The sequence below is a fragment of the Malaclemys terrapin genome, chromosome 3, assembly GCF_027887155.1.
Source record: "Malaclemys terrapin pileata isolate rMalTer1 chromosome 3, rMalTer1.hap1, whole genome shotgun sequence".
Lineage (NCBI taxonomy): Eukaryota > Metazoa > Chordata > Testudines > Emydidae > Malaclemys > Malaclemys terrapin.
In genome coordinates this window covers 7,375,653-7,395,084 of record NC_071507.1, presented here as the reverse complement: position 1 = coordinate 7,395,084, position 19,432 = coordinate 7,375,653, and the positions used below count along the sequence as shown (strand labels likewise).

The 19,432-nt window shown below is 51.7% G+C and overlaps 2 protein-coding genes across 2 annotated transcripts; one reads left to right on the top strand and one right to left on the bottom strand.

Moving 5' to 3' along the window:
• The first annotated feature begins 2,226 nt into the window (after nucleotides 1-2,226).
• On the top strand, nucleotides 2,227-7,265 carry THBD (thrombomodulin). The gene has a single exon (XM_054023013.1). It carries the CDS (start codon nucleotides 2,708-2,710, stop codon nucleotides 4,349-4,351), a length of 1,644 nt encoding a protein of 547 aa, XP_053878988.1. The 5' UTR covers nucleotides 2,227-2,707; the 3' UTR covers nucleotides 4,352-7,265.
• A 7,473-nt stretch (nucleotides 7,266-14,738) lies between these two features.
• On the bottom strand, nucleotides 14,739-17,575 carry SSTR4 (somatostatin receptor 4). Its single transcript, XM_054021458.1, has one exon. It carries the CDS (start codon nucleotides 17,521-17,523, stop codon nucleotides 16,282-16,284), a length of 1,242 nt encoding a protein of 413 aa, XP_053877433.1. The 5' UTR covers nucleotides 17,524-17,575; the 3' UTR covers nucleotides 14,739-16,281.
• Between the last annotated feature and the right edge of the window lie 1,857 nt (nucleotides 17,576-19,432).

Genomic DNA, 19,432 nt, shown 5'->3' with positions numbered 1-19,432 from the left:
CTACTGTCATATAACAACAAAAGGTAGAAGGTTATAATTTATCAGAGGAACCCATGTACTATGAATGATACATAGAGAGACACAGATGGAGATATAATCTGATCGATACAGCTGGCTCCTGAACTTTGAGAGTCTTGGATGGAAGAAGCTAGAGATGTGCAGTGGATTATTGAATCATAGTGATAATCCTCTTACCTAGCGCGTTTCATCAGTACAGCTCAAAGCACTTGGCAACTTTTAATGTATTTCTCCTCACAACACCTGGTGCTATGATCTTCAAGCCTGGTTTGGTCCAATCCAGTGTGGGGCAGCGCTCCCCATAAACCTCAAGGGGAAGTTCTGCTTCAAAAGGCATTGGGACGATCTTACCCTTTGTCCGTAGTGAAACTTCCTGTTGCTCCAGACTGCACTGCGCTGGCCGGGCAAGGGACCAGCTCCCTTGCATGCTGTGGGCTGGTGCTGTTGTGCTTTGGGAAGAGGGGGGAACCTTTCCCTTTCCAGCCTGTGCCTCTGGCGCACGGCACATCTGAGCCACTCCGGACTGCCTTGCCCGCAAGGAGGGGTATCCCTGACCTCCCGAACACGGCACCCCCGCCCCGGAACTCCTGCTTGGCGGGGCTGCGCTGGCTGACGCATGTGGCTCCAGTCAGGCAGCGAGGATGTGACCTTTTCCTCTTGACAGGCACAAGGCGATCCCCGGTCCAGAATCATATTTCAGCTCTGGGAAACCAGAAGTGCCCCCTCCCACCCCCAGGCCTACACTCTCGCAGAGAACAGGGTGAATCAGAACTCCCAATTCCTGCTGCAGTGTTTGGAGCACCTTGCCAGCTTCCAAGTGTTCCCCTTCCGAATCATTGGTATAATGATGAACAACTGCAGGTCGCAGACTTGCATGGACACTGCATACAAAGTCTTTAGGGCTGGGAGAAACCTCACTGGCGATCCCTTTATGAGGAAGAAATGTCCAGATTTGGGAGGTGGGAGTACATTAATTATTTTTATTTAAGTCAGGACACTGAGAGGGGTGGGGTAATTTTAGACAACACAAAATCACCCCAGAAGAAACTGACAGAATCATAGAATATCAGGGTTGGAAGGGACCTCAGGAGGTCATCTAGTCCAACCCCCTACTCAAAGCAGGACCAACACCCACTAAATCATCCCTCCCAGCCAGGGCTTTGTCAAGCGGGGCCTTAAAAACCTCTAAGGATGGAGATGCCACCACCTCCCTAGGTAACCCATTGCAGTGCTTCACCACCCTCCAACTCAGCTGTTCCGTATCCCTCCCTGTGTTCATGTTAGCGACACACTTGCAGCTGCAGTTGTTCATCAGCCTCAGGGATGGGTTTGGTGTGGTTGCTGGCTCGCTTTTCCACGGGCGGGCTGGGAAGAGCTCTAAACACGCGGGCGGAATTCATTTGCAAAAGCCAGGGAGCAGACTTCAGCTCCCCTAGAGAGAACCCAGTTCCTTCCCTCACTTTTCAGCGGGGAATGTGGGCCAGGCAAAGGCAATCCGATCTGCAGAGGCTGAAGATAAACGCACGGACCTGCCTGCAGGTCTGATAGCTCAACAAGGCGAGTCCAGTCTACAGCCCAGCTCTGCGGCGTGTGCTTTGCTTCCTAAACCTTGTCCAGGGAAAGCGATTTCTGTCCCCCTGGCAGTGACTCTGGGGAACTCAGCAGCGCCCCCGGCTGGAGCTGGAGGCGATGTGAGCCTACAGCTCCCACGATACAGTCCCTAGTCTACAACCATTTCCACTTTTCCCCTCTGGTTTTCGTTACGCCCCCTTAATAAATCCTCCGCTTTGTGCCGTGAGGCTCCCATTTAATGCTCGGGATCTTTGCCCTAATAATACGATACACACGAGCAATGATATCAAATCTGATGAAATAAGAAGGGGCTATTAAAGTCACATGGCCTCCCCACCAAACAGGCAATCCCGCCCGGAGTCAATCCGTATTCAACACCAATCCTCTGTTATACCCCGCGTCCCCGGGAAGGAGGCACCGTTAACTTCTCATGCATTTGGGGAAAGGGGTGCTGGGATCGGGTTTTAAAGCGTTCAGTCAGGCGTGTGGCGGGGACACATACCATTGCCCATGCCTGGCAGATCCGTACTGGGCAATCTGCTCTTTGCAAGTAACAGGGGACGCGTTCACACGCAGCAGTTCGCACCTGGACCAAAAGGCAGAGTTGCGATCCACTTAAAGTTCCCACAACTAACCTCCTCCGTTTGCCCTGGATCCAAACGGGTCTCTCGTGGCGCCCCCTCTCCTTGCTGCGCGAAAGCACTTTTCAGGGCTTGGGCCCAGATCCCCGAAAGCCCCGCTTCGGGTGGGGCGCGCTGGGTGTCCCCCCGCCTAATCCGGCCGACTCCCTGGGGCGGCGAGGGGCCAGGCTGTTATTCCAGGGACAGAGGGCGGAGGGGGGCTGACTGTTTTCCACCAGGGCCCTCCTCCCTCTGCAGACAATGAGTCCCTCACCCTCCCTCCGCCCCTCGGGTGCCCGTGATTTGCTCCGGCGGCTGGGGGCGATCCCAGCTCCGGTCGGCGTTTCCTGCGCTGCAGCGCCCCTATAAAACCGTGGGCACCGAGCGAGCGGAGGCATGACCGAGATTTCCCAGCGCCCGGCGTGCAGGGGAGCCGCGGATTGCTCGCCGGCAGCCCCCCACAGTCCGCCCCGTGCTCAGCTCCGCCGGCCCGCACCATGCTGGGGCTCTGCTTGGCGCTGGTGGCCACGGCCCAGCTCGGGCGCTCGGCTCCCGCCCAGCCGCCGCCCGCGGGCGCTCAGTGCATCGAGCACGTCTGCTTCGGCGTGTTCTGGGGGCGCCAGCGGTTCCCCGGCGCCAGCCGGCAATGCCAGGCCCGCGGGGGGCAGCTCATGACCGTGCGCTCCACGGTGGCGGAGGCCGCCATCTCCCTGCTGGTCCAGAACCGGAGCGACGCCAGCCTGTGGATCGGGCTGCAGCTGCCCCCGGACCAGGCGTGCTCGGACCCCGGCCGCCCGCTGCGGGGGTTCCGCTGGGTCACGGGCGACGAGAGCACGGACTACAACCGATGGAGGTCGGGCGGCCCCGTCTGCGGGTCCCAGTGTGTCGCCGTGGCGGCCCCGGATCTCACCTGGGAGGAGAAGCCGTGTGACTCCGAAGCAGACGGCTTCCTGTGTGAGTACAATTACCCCGGCACGTGCCCCAAGCTCGCCCCCGTGGCTGGCCTGGCGGTGACCTACACCACCCCCTTCGGGGCGCAGGACAGTGACCTCCTGGTCCTCCCTCCCCACAGCACTGCCTCGGCCCCGGCCCTGGGCGTGGAGCTGGTGTGCCAGGAGCACAGCAGCGGGGGCATGCGGTGGAGCTCCGCCAGCCCCGGGGCTTGGCACTGCCAGCTGGAGAACGGCGGGTGCGAGGCTTTGTGCCAGTGGGACGGCGGGACCCCGCGCTGCACCTGCCCCCCCGAGAAGCAGCTGGACCAGGACCAACGCAGCTGCTCTTCCCTGTGTGCCCACGCCCCCTGCGAGCACCTCTGCATCCCGCTCGACGTGAACTTCACTTGCATGTGCCACGAGGGCTATGAGCTGGCTGGGGATGGCATGAGCTGCAGAGACATCGATGACTGTAAAACCAAACCGGACCTTTGCGACCAAGTGTGCATCAACACCGACGGGGGCTTCCGCTGTCAGTGCCACCCGGGCTATGAGCTGGTGGAGGGCAAATGTGAGGACGTGATCGATTGCTACGAAGAGAAATGTCAGCACCAATGTGTTGATGTGGCAGGGGGTTACACCTGCAACTGCTTTAGTGGGTACGCCCCATCCCCCCAGGATCCCCATAAATGTGTCCTATTTTGCAACCAGACTGAATGCCCAGCAGACTGTGACCCCCATACACAGGATACGTGCTACTGCCCGGATGGCTTTGTTTTGGATCACTACAATGGTAGTGCAAAGATGTGTGTTGATATTGACGAGTGTGAGGTAGAATTTTGTGAGCAGCTGTGCACGAATAAGCCAGGCAGCTACACGTGTCATTGCCGGGAGGGGTACAGACTCTACAAACAGACCTTGTGTATTTCTGAGGATGAGTTTTCAGGTGAGACGGAGCTCTACCCGGAAACAGCAGCCCCCACCCGTGTCCCACCGAAGTCAGACAGCCTCCACCCCGGAGTGCTGATCGGAATCAGCATTGGCATCTTGTCCACAATTTTGGTCCTGATGGCCATTCTCTATCACCTGATGAAGAAGCACTTCCCAGTTCATGGAGCCATGGATTATAAATGTAGCCACAGGACGGAAAAGGAAGTGGTGCTGCAACAAGTTCCCCCAGGATGCCCCCCTGCTAACCAGAAACTGTAAAGAATCCCATTGGATTGGAAGGAGAAAGATGGAATCGGTTGGAATTGTTCAAATTTCCGATGAAAAATTTTCAAGGAAAGTTATTAAACTAGCTGCAGAAAAATATGCTTTGCAAGAGATGAGAAAACAGAATGGCAAAGCATATAATGCTGAGCTAATCCCATTTCTGCGGCTTTAAAGAAACCAGTAGATGCCTTTTTGATTCCCCCCTTTTCCAGACTTGGCAATCTTTGTGGGGTTTAAAGAGAGAACTTTATTATATTTTGTGCATTGAGAAAACTGCCCTTGTTTGGAACTGACTATTGAAATCTGACCATAAAAGAAGAGGATATATGCAACTGACTAGTCCACAGGAATAGACTTTGAAGTGGTGTGGTGAAAGCGACTTTCATCCAGAGACAGTGTCATGAGTTCTTTCCCACATCAGACTGGAGCAATCAGGAAGCGATGGAATGCTCCTGTGACAGACATAGGTTTGGCTTATTTTAAAAAAACTGCTAATTACTAACAAGTAGCAAAGATCTTTCCATCCGTTCTTCCCCTACCTTCCATCGTCCTGTCCTCTTTGTTATCTGTAAGAAATTGCAGCTCCCCACATGTATCTATCTTAGGGGTTTGTACTGCCACCCATTACCACAGTATCTGAGCACCTTTCATGTAAAATCAATAGCAAAAGCAAAGCCCCTAATGGACTTTATGGAATCTCTGCCCCTTCCCCCTTTCAGGGTCAGAACTCTGCTTATTTGGTTGCTGTTTGTTTGTTACAGGTTTTTTGTTTTTGAGGGGAGCAGGTGTTTGGGTACATGGACTGTCAATGGTGTGTCATTCTTGCTATGGTGGAAAAGCCTTCTCATTTGATGGTTGTGTCTTCCAGTCACATTTCCTCTAGAGGTTTTGTTCCCCTTCTCTCACTGTCAGGTTAAAACATCATTAACAAAACCAGTTCATATTCTCCTGTTGATAAGAACATAAGAACGGCCATACTGGGTCAGACCAAAGGTCCATCTAGCCCAGTATCCTGTCTTCCGACAGTGACCAACGCCAGGTGCCCCAGAGGGAATGAATAGAACAGGCAATCATCAAGTGCAGGGCCAGCTTTAGGCCGATTCGCCTGATTCCCTGGAATCGGTCCCCGTGCCTAAGAGGGCCCCGCGCCTTAGGCGCCTTTTAAATTTTTTTTATTCACCCTGGCAGTGGTCCGTTCCAGGGTCTTTGGCAGCCCCGCTCTCCTGGCTGGAGCTCCGGCCGGAGCGCGGTGGCCCCGTGACCCCGGCTGGAGCGCGTCAAGCCCACAGCCCTGCTCTCCTGGCTGGAGCTCTGGCCGGAGCGCGGCGGCCCCGCGACCCCAGCCGGAGCGCTGCAAGCTCCATGGCCCCGCTCTCCTGGCTGGAGCAAGGCGACCCCGCGACCCTGGCCAGAGCGCAGCAGCCCCACGACCCCAGCAAGAGCCCTTGGCCCCATGACCCCTGCCGGAGCGCGGCAAGCCCCACGGCCCCGCTCCCCTGGCCGGCAATCTGAAGTGCCGCCGAAGACTGGGAGCGCCGCCCAGTGAGTACAAGCCCCAGGAATCGGGCCCTCCACTTGCTAAAGCTGGCCCTGATCAAGTGATCCATCCCCTGTCACCCATTCCCAGCTTCTGGCAAACAGAGGCTAGGGACACCATCCCTGTCCATCCTGGCTAGAGACATCATCCCTGTCCATCTTCCATGAATTTATTTTGTTCTTTTTTAAACCCTGTTATAGTCTTGGCTTTCACAACATCATCTGGCAAGGAGTTCCACAAGTTGACTGTGCATTGTGTGAAAAAATACTTCCTTTTGCTGTTTTAAATCTGCTGCCTATTAACATGATGGCAGGGCATTTTTGCCCAGTGCTGCTAAATCCCTTGGCCCCTGTCCAGATGGTTGCTATGGGCCCAATCCTGCCCACACCGTGGCAAAACTTCATTGACTTCAGTGGGAGCAGGCTCAGGTCCTCTGTCTGCCATCCAGTACTATAGTGGGCAAAATCTGAAAAAAATATTTCACATTTTCCTTTCCAGATCCTTTTATCAAGTGTTGAGATGAAGGGTTAGGAGGTTATAAAAGCCTAGGGTCAGACCAGTGTTCAAAGGAATCGGGTAGTACAACCTTCATGAGATTGTGGGAGAAAATAAGCCCAAATGCTGAGAGGACTCTAAGGGCCTTTTTCTGCTTCTATTAAGCCAATGGAAGCTTTGACATTGGCTTCAAGAGGAGCATGATTGAGCTCTACCGGATAGGGTCCCGTGCCTATTAAATATTGATATACAGCAGTGCTGTTTTCTAGCAGTACATTTTACAATTCTGGGATAGCAAACCCAGACATATAGGTGACGGCTTGCAAATGAACTGATTGATAAAGAAGCATGCAGGCTACCAGCTGGTTGCACTTAAGAAAGTTTACTGTTAAGAGATTGAGAAACTTGATTTTTCTACAAAAAAATCATGCATCTGAAGAAGTGAGGTTTTTACCCACAAAAGCTTATGTCCAAATAAATCTGTTAGTCTTTAAGGTGCCACCAGACTCCTTGTTGTTTTTGTAGATACAGACTAACATGGCTACCCCCTGATACTTGATTTTTCTAATCTTCCTCTTTTTGGGTGAAAATAACTGTAGGTACATACAAAGTGAGACTGCTATCACATGGTATTATTTTTTTCCTGATATGTCAGAATGATCAAAGTACATTTCAACTTTTGAAAAAAAGAAAGAGAAGAAGAAATGTGTTACATGAAATCTAGCTTTCTTACTGTAAATGGTTCAATCCACAGTTTTGTAAATGCAGCACATTTGTAAATAGTTATTTATTTATTGGAACTGTACCCTATGCAATGCATAATCACTTTGTGATTTCACAGGCATACAAATAAAGCTTGACAAACCTGGTTTGTAGAAAATATGGTAATGAAATGTTCTTTCTCTCCTCTCCCCACGACCTCCCTGAATAACAGCAGATGCTGATCTTTCCTTAGCCAAGAATGATTTCGTTACTGGCCAGATTATCAGAAGTGCCCAGCTCCCACAGATCCCATTGCAGTCCATGAGCGTGGCAAGTTCCAGCACCTTTGAAAATCAGGCCAAACGTTCTTTTGTGACTATTTCGCAAGTGTGATTATTATCAGTGATAGTAGACTGTAAATAATGGAGAACAAGATTAACATTAAAAGATCAATGTTAACGAAATAGAAATAAAGTGATAGCTACGTAGGGCCAAATTTATCCTTTGTGTCACTCCACTGAAATATCTCTCTATCCACACGTACAAAACTCCTTTGAAGTCAGTGGATTTTTGTGAGTACGAACAGGATTTGACCCTCTGGGAGTTTCCTAGGGCTGAGACAATTTGGCCATGTGTCTTTATCCAAATCCTGTTGACTTGAATGGGCGTTCAATATGAGCAAGGATTGGGCCTAACGTTTGTACGTTACTGCAGATAAAATCAGCTTTAGTGGCACCTGTGAAAGTTGAAATGCAGCTCCTGCTATAATCCTCCTTTTCCAGTTGCTCATAAATTTGACAAATACATTCCTTTGGGGCTGAATTTACTCCCATTCCCAGCCCAGGGGTGAGTTTGTTTATAGAAAGTTTCAGCAAAAAGTTCTCAGGTACTTTTGAGTGCTGCACAGGGGGGAAGAGAATCTGGTCAGAAACTGTGGCGCTGGTGCATTAAACACAAGACTGAGGGTGGGGAGGCCTGGAGACTCACTTTGTGTGACTTTGCCACATCTCTTTAAACTCTCTGTGATAAGTGCTCTCTGTGCTCCACTTTCCCCATCTGTACAACAGGGCTAAAATTACCTTCCTCTCAGGAGGGTTGTGAGGATTGATTAATCCTTGTACAGTGCTTTGAGAATGAAAAGTGCTGCACGAATAAAAATAATCACAGAAGAAATGTCTGGCCTAGTATCCTAGTTTTACTGACTTCTGCAGGGAACAGAATGTCTTATGGGCATATATGTTATGACAAAACGGGGAGGGATCAAGGTGAGGGGAGGAAAGGTTGCCAGAAGCATTTTCTTTGGCGAGAAAATGCAATTAAAAGGTGATGGGTGAAACCTTGGTCCCATTGAAGTCAGTGGGGGTTTGGCCATTCACGTCCAGGCCAGGATTTCACCCCCGAGAGAGAAGAGTGACAATAAAAGATGAAGGGGTGGCCCACTACCCATGGGTGGTCAGGAGGTTTGGGTCAAGGATGGCTGGTTTTGCAAAGCTTCCATCCAGGGTGGTTGGATTCCAGTGATCTCAGTCAAGGATGGTTAGGAACTGGTCACCTTATTCAAGGGCAGTAACTACGTTGTGGAGCCAGTCCACATAGGTGCAACTCAAGGAGCTTGCAAACTACTGGCAATTTTATTGTGGTTCCCCCCACCCCGTTTCTTTCGCTAAACCAACACAGCAACAAAAGTCCCAGAACCAGGAAATGAAAGGGAATCCTACCTTACTGTAAATCAAGGCTGATGGATCAGAACCCTGACATCATCAGGAAGTGCCCTTGTTTCTGTTCCCCAGGCCCATGCATCGAGGGGCTTGTGTTTGGGTGCAGGAGTTACATTTTAGGTATTTTTTTCTCGGCTCTGCTCACTTTCCCAGGATTTGAGCCCAAACACTCCTGTCCGCCCCCAGCTGCACGGGTCCAACTTCTTGGAAGGTAACGATGTAACAGAGAGCAGGGTTTGCCCCTCTGGTTTTCTAAGAGTTGATTGCCAACTCATGCTGCAGCACCTACAGTACCCATCCTTGGCCATTTTAATAATGGTCCTTTCACAGAGACTTTTTGGCCATGTCCCCTTATTACTCACAGGCTTTTAAAGTCTCAGGGCATGATTCTCAGTGACATTAAAACCACTGTAACGTGAAGGAACCTCAAAGGGATGAAAATGGCCCTCTGAGAATACCTGGCCAGTGAAAGGCTGGTGAAGTGCTCTACCCCTGCCTGGCTTCCAGGTCCCAGCACAGGAGATAGATCGGGGCGTGGCTGGACTGGCCGGCACTATGGCTGTTCATTGCATCTCAGCGCTAACGAGAGCCATGAGAAGCAGCGTGTAAATTAGAGCCACCCTGAGGCTACTCTGACTTATACCAAAGGGCAGGCAGAGCCCTGCACCGCCCCAGAATATACTTAAAGCCACTTAATCCCCTCTCTTCATCTCTGCCTCCCCCTCCCCACCTGTGCAGGAAAGGAGCAACTGGGAATCAAGCTTTCATTATTCTAAGAGGTTTACATTAGGTACGTCCACTTCAATTTTTATTCAAAGCAGCGACAAGTAAATGAAATACAGATGTTTCCCCTAGAGCTGCTTCAATGTATGCCCATAAATAATATGGTTTTGTTTTAAAACAACCCCAAAAGTTTACATCTGACAGTGCATCCAAGTGTTTCCCTTTGGGTGGCATATGAGAGACTCAACCCTACATCAGGAGGCTCGCTGGAGTCCGGGAGACCCAGGGGACAATTCCTATGAGTAAGGGAAGTAGGACTTAGTGTGATATGATGAATTCCAGCCCTACAAATACCCCACCTGCCACTGATGTCATCCCTTGAATATGAGTTCCAGATGATTCACCCCACCCTGATTTACGTCTGGGAGATCTTGGACGGCAAAGTCAGGTCAGGGTTTAAACTTCCTTGGAATGAACTCTCGGAAGATCCAGCTGTGGGTGAACGATTCCCCCTGATCCTCCCCTTTTCTCCCTCTGCCTTTTGAGCTTTGCCCTGGGCTGCTGGGTCAGCCAGCTCGCCCGTCTGCAGACAGCGGGAGAGCCACCAAATAGTGTTTTAACTGTTCAGGGTGAAGCAGAATGTAATTGAAAGGCCGGATGTTGCCAGGCTCTTTCCGCGGCCCGTGGAGGAGATGCACACAAGGAACTTTCCATCTCGTTTAAGTGCCCTGCCCGCACGCCTGTGACAGTGGGGCAGAGGCTGCTGCCTCTATGCACCCTCCGATGCCCTAAAGGGATGGAGAGGAGGTGGACCCATCCTCCTTGTTCCCCTGCCCTCCATGCACCGGTCAGCTCTGCTCCCAGGCTCTCAGTGGGCAGTATGGTGCCTCCATTGGAAGTGTGTAGCAACAGGCATGTTCTTTCTGTGCACTAGGGAGCTCCAGCACAAATTCCTAGTAGTGCAAACTGGGGAGAAAGCGTAAGGAGTCTTGGTACAGGGGCCGGGTAATTGCAGATAAACACAGTGACTGCTCCCTGTTGGAGCTTGCTAGGGTGTGGCCTACCTCATGGGGGGAGGGAAGCCTGTGGAGGGAGTGCCCCTCCCCTTGTTAGCATCCACACACCAGTTAGCAGAGCTCACCAGTCATAGAGAGGAGATATGCTAACCAGTAATGGAGAGGAGAACATGCTGCCATGACCTCCCCTTCCCCCCAGCCACATACTTATAAAGTAAACAACACTGAGAACCAACTCCCCACCCCTAGGAAATAGATTCCTCTAGAGGGACTTCCAGTGGAATTCATGTCCTGGTCACACTGCCAGCTGTACGGTCTTGATCTTGCACCTTGTCACTTTGCTCCTTGTGCAATCGTTTACACCAGTGCAAGGTGTGTGCAAAGTAGGTGCAAAGGGGTTGCATAATGCTACCTCTCTGATTTGGTAGCGTTTAGCATTCGCTTTGTCTTGGGGTAAATGACCCGGGAGGTTGAATAACAGGGAAAATCAGGAGGCATTAAATACCCAACACTTCAGTTTTTGAATTTTGATTTTTAAGTGATAAAAATAACCAAGCTAGAGAAATGAAGCTTCATTGAAACCTGGTGATTCATGGGGAAACTGATCCAGACTTTTACAAAGCGAAGCTACCAGTCTGGTCCAGACTTCCAAGTCCTTCATTTGGGACAGGCCACTTTTAATTGTTTAATAAAAGCAAATGGAAGGTACCACATGCACGGCTCCTCTGTCCCCATGTTAAATGTTCAAATTGAACATTGTCCCCTTCTCCGGTGAATCCAGGCTTTGTAACTAGGTTAATGTCCTGAACAGAAAGGGAAGGCCAGAGAAACTTCTGAACACCAACAGTAACGTTCTTCCCCAGGATATAGGCTGGTCCAGAGTCCCTAAGCCTCGGGTGGGATGTTCAAAAGCAGTCAGTGTTGGTCTAAGGCAGGGGTGGACAAACTATGGCCTGGGGGCCGCATCCGGCCCTTCAGACGTTTTAATCCGGCCCTTGAGCTACCGCTGGGGAGCAGGGTCCATTGCTTGTCCCGCTCTGGTGCTCCAGCCGGGTAGCGAGGGCTTGCCCTGCTCCACATGTGCCATGGCTCCGCATGGCTCACAGAAGCAGCGCTATGTCCCCACTCTGGCTCCTACGCATAGGGGCAGACAGAGGGCTCCATACACTGCCCCCGTCCCAAGCGGTGCCCCCGCAGCTCCCATTGGCCAGGAACCACGGCCAATGGGAGCTGCAGGGGTGGCACCTGCGGATGGGGCAGCGCGCAGAGCCGTCTGGCCGCGCCTCCACGTAGGAGCTGGAGGGGGGACATGCCGCTGCTTCCAGGAGGTGCTTGAGGTAAGCGCCGCCCGGAGCCTGCACCCCTGAGCCCAGGCCCCAACCCTGTGTCCCAGCCCTGATCCCCTTCCAGCCCTCCGAACCCCTTGGTCCTGGCCTGGAGCACCCTCCTACACCTCAAACCCCTCATCCCCAGCCCCACTCCAGAGCCCGCACCCCCAGCCAGAGTCCTCACCTCCTCCTGCATCCCAACCCCCACTTTCATGTGCATTCATGGCCCGCCCTACAACTTCCATACCCAGATGTGGCCCTTGGGCCAAAACGTTTGTCTACCCCTGGTCTAAGGCCTGATCTACACTTAAAAGTTACGTTGACATAGCTATGGTGCTCAGGGGTGTGAAAAATTCCCACCATTGAGTACATGGCCAGGCTGACCTCACCCCTGGTGTAGACGTGGATAGGTCAATGGAAGAATTCTTCCTTCAACCTAGCTACCAACGCTCAGGGAGGTAGATTACGTACAGTGATGGAAAAACCCCTTTTGGTGCTGTAGGAATCATCTACACTATGGCACTACAGCGGCGCATCGCTGCAGTGCCAGACGTGTGCCATTGTAGCAACTGTAGTGTAGACACAGCCTCACACTGCTCCCATTGAAATAAAGAGGAGTTTTACCAAATGGGAACAGAGTTAGGTCTGCTCTATATATGAAAGTTAGACTGGTATAAATATGATGGTTAGGGGTGTGACATTTTTTCCTGATACACTTATACTGGTACAAGCTTTAAGGAGGATACAATTATGCTGGAATAAAGATGCTTTACATTAATACAGTTTATTCCCCATCCCCACCTTGTACCAGTGTGTGTGTGGTTGTCCCACTTTAACCATACCCGTATAACACTAGCCCTATACCAGCATAGTTAAGAGGCCCAACTTTCTAGTACAGATAAAGCCATAGGCCAACACTGAGTGCTTCTGAAAATCCCATCCAATGTATCTGAACTAACCGAAAAATTAAGAAAAAGGACCCCCCTTAAATTAATAATAGTAAAAGTCCCCCAAACACGCCTTTTCTACTATTTCCTCTGACCCTTCTACTGAGAATCATTTTTATAGCAGAAAAACAATGGAAAAAATCGATTAATAGCCACAGGTGTCTTAAATGAAAAAAGTCACGACAGAAACAAAAACCTACTCTATAGCCACCCCTATAAGCAGCCATCCAGTGGGATTTTTCTTAATGTTATCATCCTAACTCAGTCAGACTGGAAATAAGATGCATGGTTTTATCAGGGAGGGTAATTAACCATTGGGACAGGTTGCGAAGGGATGTGGCAAATTCGCCACCACTTGGAGTCTTTAAATCAATACTGGGCGTCTTTCTACAAGATGCACTCTAATCTAGTTCATCTTGCAGTGCTGGGTTTGATGTAGGACTCACTGGGTGATGTTCTATGGCTACAGGGGTCAGATTAGGTGACCATTCTGGCCTTAGCTCTCTGAATCGAAGACACTTAACTAAAGCACTCTTGAGATTTGACAATATCCTGAGTTACATGCCGTGCCAAGGCTCCTGTGAGCGGCAAGGGAGAGAAGGGCGTGTTTCGATGTTGGGAACATTTGTAGTCATGGGGCTGATTGTTATTGTACACACCCAAGGCATGGCAATATCCCAGCACACCCAGAAATTAGCTTTGTACTTTTTATTGCTTGAGCATAATTGAAATGTTATTAAAGAACCTCTCCCAGGCCAAGATCCCTTTGCCTCCCTCATGTGCAACTGAAAATTAAGAACAGTGTAACAGTTGTCAAAGTCAAAAGGGCAGCACAGGGTTGTCCTTTGGGAACATAACCTTTGCCTGTACCAGTTAGAGAGTGATCAGCAGCTCTGGGAAACCAGCACCAGCGGTTGTTGTGCAAGCGTTTGTGGGGCCTGAGCCTCCTGCATCTGGTGCCGTCCTTTACATGAAGGCAAAATGGCTGCAACATGTAACCGGATCAGAACGCTAGGGGCACATCACACTGGTGGAAAGGACTGCACAAAGCGAAGAGCCAGGAGAACCAGCCCCATGACGAGCTGCCAAGATAGTGCAGTGGTTAGCCAGAGGACAGGAGTCACTTAATGCCATTTTACAGGGCATATCCAGCAGATGGAATCCCTTACATAAATCTTCCCAGGACCGCTATGGCTCCCAACGTCCTGATCTTGAAAAGATAGAAGCACATCTTTATCCACCCTGCGAGCTGTCTCATCGACTGACAACGGGACTACTCGCAGTGCAGAACGGTAAGCACAGGCATGATGGGGGCCCAAATTGGAAGCATCTCAGATAAACCTGTCCACCTCCGATTCTTGTACTCCTTTGTCAACTGAGAGCGATGAGGATTAAAGTGGGCTCCAGTGTCCATGTGACTACTTAGATTGTGAGCTCTGAGACCGTCTTTTTGTTCTGGGTTTCTAGTGCAACAGAGTCTTGGTCTCTAACTAGGTGCTATGGTAATTATAATAATTAACAGTAATGAGTTGTTGTAGGAAAGAAGACCAATGGGACCATGTTGATGGATGTTGCCATCCCAGCAGACTGAAACATAAAAAGGAAACAAGACGAGACGACAGTGAAGTACTATGCAGAGCTATGCCACAAAGTGGAACGATTATGGGAAACGCGGACAACGATGATTCCAGTGATTGCTGGAGCACTTGGAGCAATCTCTAAGGGTATGAACGGGCATCTCAAGAACATGGCAGGATGTCACGATCAGTGACTTCCAGGAGACGGTGTTTTTAGGTACGGCAAGAATTTTAAGGAAAGCCAAATCAGAACAAGTGCATTTGAGCCCCTAAAATGCAGGAATTCTATGGAGGATGGAACAAAACTCCTGACTACAAACCTTTGGAGTTGGTTCATGGTTAGGATTTATTACTGATTCACCAGGATACATTTTAGACTGTAGCTTTCCACTTTTTATGCCTAAAGATCTTGTATGCTGTGAAGGCTGTTTGTTTAAAAAACAAAACCATCCTCATAATGTAATACTCAGGGATAATAATAACAGTGTTACAGGCCAACATGATGGCTTTTTATTTTTCCATGACACAATTACAGATCGGATCATTCATGGCACAACTACAGCTCAGTCCTACCCACTACTGCTCTTTCTAAGGATCTAAAAGAACCTCAAGCATTTAAAAAGTCTGGATTCTGTTTATGCTCATGTCAATGGCAAAATTCTCATTCACTGCATCGGAGCTAGGCTGAACCTTAAATCGGTATTTTGGGGTTAGGTTACTGTCACTCATTGTACTTTCTGCAAACTAGGGTACTGTTTTCCCTTTAGAGACACTTTATTAGGTTAATGGGTGGATTTTCAAAAGGACCCCACAGCCTCCTTTGTTTTTAATGGGAGTTGTGCCCTTCTGAAAATCTAGTCATAAATTGCTAAGGATAGCGCATCCCCTTCCGAACACTGGTCACAAAAGATTAAAGAAGATACGTTCTCTCGCTCTCTTTCTGGCATTTTAATTACCAGCCTGGCCTTAGAAGGGCTGAGCGAGATCAGCAGAAAAACTCCTCCTGAAGTCATCAGGCGCAGGATGTGGTCCCAATGCTGACCATTAACCTGTATCATATCCCTAGCCCCTTGTGCTGAGCCAGGCTCATAGAAACATAGAATCATAGAATATCAGGGCTGGAAGGGACCTCAGGAGGTCATCTAGTCCAACCCCCTGTTCAAAGCAGGACCAGTCCCCAACTAAATCAAAAATATTTTTTAAAGTAATGTTGGCAATCAGTTATATATATATTTAATAATATACCTATCTCATAGAGCTGGAAAGGTCACAGGCTGGACCAAGTATTGTCACAGACAGATTTTTGCTCCAGATCCCTAAATGGCCCCCTCAAGAATTGAACTCACAACCCTGGGTTTAACAGGCCAATGCTCAAACCACTGAGCTATCCCTCCCCTCATAGGAAACAGCCCATGTCAGAGAAGGCCAACAGAGAACTCCTGCTCTGTGAGCAAATGCCTGGGATGGGAGGGGCTAAGAGAATCCTCATTTCCCTTTGCCACCTTGAGTGGCACCTTACTCCAAGCACCGTCCCCATGGTCTCAGTGGCAAGGGACTGCTCAGGCTACAGAAGGAATCGATCAAGACACAAGCCCAGCCACCCAAAGAGAAAAAAGCAAGTGCAGGTCTCTCACCCAGCTTACCCAGCACCCATACAAGCCCCATCCCAGTCGCAGCCCAAAGGCAGGAGCCAACCTAGAAGCAACTGGCCCTCACGCCGAGGACTTACGCAGGCTTCTTTACCCCGTTCGTCTGTTTCTGAAGGGTGAGATACAGCGGCAGGGCAATGGTGCTCATTGCAAGATGCTGGTCCTGCCAAGGCGGGGGCCGGGCCAGGAGGAGGCACCCTTTCAGAAGGCAGAGGAGGAAGACACAGGCCATCTAGAAGGTGGTGGTCTTTGCAAGGAGGGTGCCAGGAGTACAGCAGGGCTCAGGGTGCACCGGCTCCCGCTGGCAATGCAAAGATGGGCACATGCAGCCCTTGCTCGTCTCCTCCCCCTTGGGGACGGCACAGTAATCTAGCGGCTCCTCCTCCTCTTCCTCCTCAGCGGCGCCCAGGTCCGGGTGGCAGCAGCAGCAGAAGCTGGCGTCGCAGCATCGCCGCAGCACCCCGTGGAAGGAGTGCCTGAAGTTCTCCGAGAGGAAGCCGTAAAGGATGGGGTTGGCGCAGCTGTTGGAGTAGCTGAGGATGAGAGAGGCATTGTTCACCGTGGCATCCAGGTGGCCGGGCAGCAGCAGGTTCACCAGCTGAACCACATAAAAGGGCATCCAGCACACCACAAACATGGCCACCACGATCAACACCAGCCGGGTCAGCTTCCCCTCCGAGCGCCGCCGCTGCTGCCAGCCCACCCGCTGAGCCACCGCCCGCATCTTGCCCACAATCAGCAGGTAGCAGAAGCCCATGGCCAGCACCGGCAGCAGGAAGCCCAGCAAGGTCGTGTAGACCACAAAGGCAGCTGACCAGGCCGGACTAGGCCACAGCAGGTTGCAGGCCACCGCTCGGCCGTCGTGCGTGGCCGCTGTGCCGGCGAAGATGGGGATGGGCGAGGCCACCAGAAGCGAGAGCAGCCAGACCCCTCCGTTGACCATCTTGGCCACCCTGGGCCGGCGGTAGGTGGCTGCCCGCAGTGGGTGCACCACAGCGATGTAGCGGTCCAGGCTGAGCACGGTCAGGCAGAAGACGCTGGTGAACATGTTGAGCCCGTCCACGCCCAGCACGGTGCGGCACAGGGCCCGGCCGAAGGGCCAGTGGTGCAGCGCAGCCGAGGTCGCCACGAAGGGGATGCTAAGCATGAGGAGCTCGTCGGCGATGGCCAGGTTGAGCAGGTAAATGTTGGTGGCCGTCTTCATCTTGGCGTAGCGCAGGATGACAAAGATCACCAGGGAGTTGCCGAGAAGCCCCAGCAGGCACACCAGGGCGTAGATACACTGGATCGCGACCGTGCCCGCAATCTCTCCGGTAGTGCCACCCCACTCCTCCGCCCTTTGCCACTGATCCGGCTGGGCCAAGGAGGTGCTGGCGTTGGGAGGGACGTCGGAAGCCATCCAGCTGGATGGAGTCCACAGAGCCCCGCTCGCCTCCTGGGATCCCGCAGGCAGGTGGCTGGCATCGGTGCTCATGTTGGCAGCTGTCCCATGGGGGGGGGGGGTGTGAGACAGCAAAGGCCTGGATGCTGTTGGGGATGGATGATGCTAGAGCATGGGGGATGGCTGCCAGGAGCTGGATTCCGCCTGCCAACGGCTGGTGCTGCCGGGAGATGAAGAATACCGCCGGGGTTGGAGGTAGGCTTCTCAGCACGCAGGGGGTTCAAGGAGAGAGAGAGAGAAAGAGGAGGAAAGGTGAGTTTTCAGCAGCTGCAGAATTGTGCTCTCCGCTGCGGCTGCCTGAATTGTCAATTCGCTGCCACCCCCCCCCCCCCCACCCCCCAGTCGCTCCAATCACAGGCCGCCCTCCCCCAGGCGAGGGTGCCTTTGATTTGCTTCAGGGCTCGACAATAGTGTGGCTGCAAAACGCAGCCCTGGGACGGTTCGGCATTGACCGAGGCAGACCGTGGCCGCAGAGCCAGGCGGGGTGTAGCACTGTCGCTTGCTGCGACGCCACTGCGGCAGTGGGCGCTCAATAGAAAGGACCAATGCTTCAACTTTTCAGCTGCACTCAGCCGCGCCACAGACCCGGGTTCGTTCCTTAGCCCCGGCAAGGAAGGTAAGCCGTAATCCGACTCCGCCGACAGCCGCACTGACCTCAATCGGCTCCGAATCTGGTCAGCAATAAGGTCCTAACCGGAGCGGGATCTGGCCCTTGTAAAGGCCACGCTCCTTCCATTTTCATCCGAGTGACTCCCATGGGCTTGACTCATGTCTGGCCTGCAATAAACTCTTTGCCCGAGAAGGTACCCCTTTCTGATCAGGAGTTTCACATTTAACATCAATGCCCACCCTTCCCCCTTCTGTTTGCTATTCCCCCGGCCAGTGCTCTGAAACGGGCGAAGGGGACTGGTCCTTTTTTCAGTATCGCCACTGTCCGTCCCAGCAGCCTGGTAGAATGGGGGAGATGTTCATAATACACAGCTCGTGCTGATACACCTGTCACTCTTTGTCCTAGCTGCCGGTTGCATTGCAGGGGCATTACGGGCATCTGGGCGAGGGGGAAAGAGGCTCACGGCAACATTGTCCCCGATCAGTAACAACATTTACATGTATCATCCCCAAGGACCGCGCAAATTGTATACGAGCAGGAATCAAGGAGGTACCTGTGGGAGACGGTCAGGCAGGCAAGCGGCACCCAGCACAATCCAAGGTGTCACCGCATGGGCTAGGCATTAAAGGAAGGAAGGTTGCCTTGGCAACTAGAGATGGCCCTCCCTGATTGGCTGGCGCTCAGGTGTTTGGTTTGAAATCACTTCCCATTGCAGAAAGAAGAACAGGAGTACTTGTGGCACCTTTGCAGAGAAGAGCAAAGGGTTAGGGTTTGCCTCCCCGCAGATGGAATTTCTCTTGCCAGTCTGGACACTGAAAGGAAGGAAGGGACTCAAATAAACCAGTGGTTCTCAATCTGGGGGTCTGCAGGCTATGTCTGAGGGGTCCATAAAAGGCTTAGGCTGAAAACTGACTGATCAGGATTCAACTATATAGACACAGACAGTAGATTTCCAAAGGGGCCTACGCCTCCATTCCTCATTTCATTTGCAAATGAAAAAAAAAAAAAAAAAAGGTTGAAAACCACTGAAATAGACCAAGCAAAAACCCAGCGCAGAAGTCATGCTGATCCCCTCACTCCACAAGCAGTCCCATTGGCTTTATTATTGGTGGAGTCAAGTCCCATGAGGCGTGTGTAAGGGTATCGGAATCCATCCCTCTGGGAGCAAGGGAGGGATTCTCTGAACAAGCCCAATGGGGAAAGGCAGAGAGAACAAGGAGCAGAGGGGGCTGGATCTCTAGAATGAGGCAGACACCTGGCCTAGAGAAAGGGACCCGGGGAGCAAATGTGGACACTGATTATGCCTCGTGAGGTGCAGCTAAAGCAGTGATC

Coding starts and splice junctions, on each gene's coding strand:
- THBD (XM_054023013.1), top strand. CDS start 2,708: ATGCTGGGGCTCTGCTTGGCGCTGGTGGCCACGGCCCAGCTCGGGCGC.
- SSTR4 (XM_054021458.1), bottom strand. CDS start 17,523: ATGAGCACCGATGCCAGCCACCTGCCTGCGGGATCCCAGGAGGCGAGC.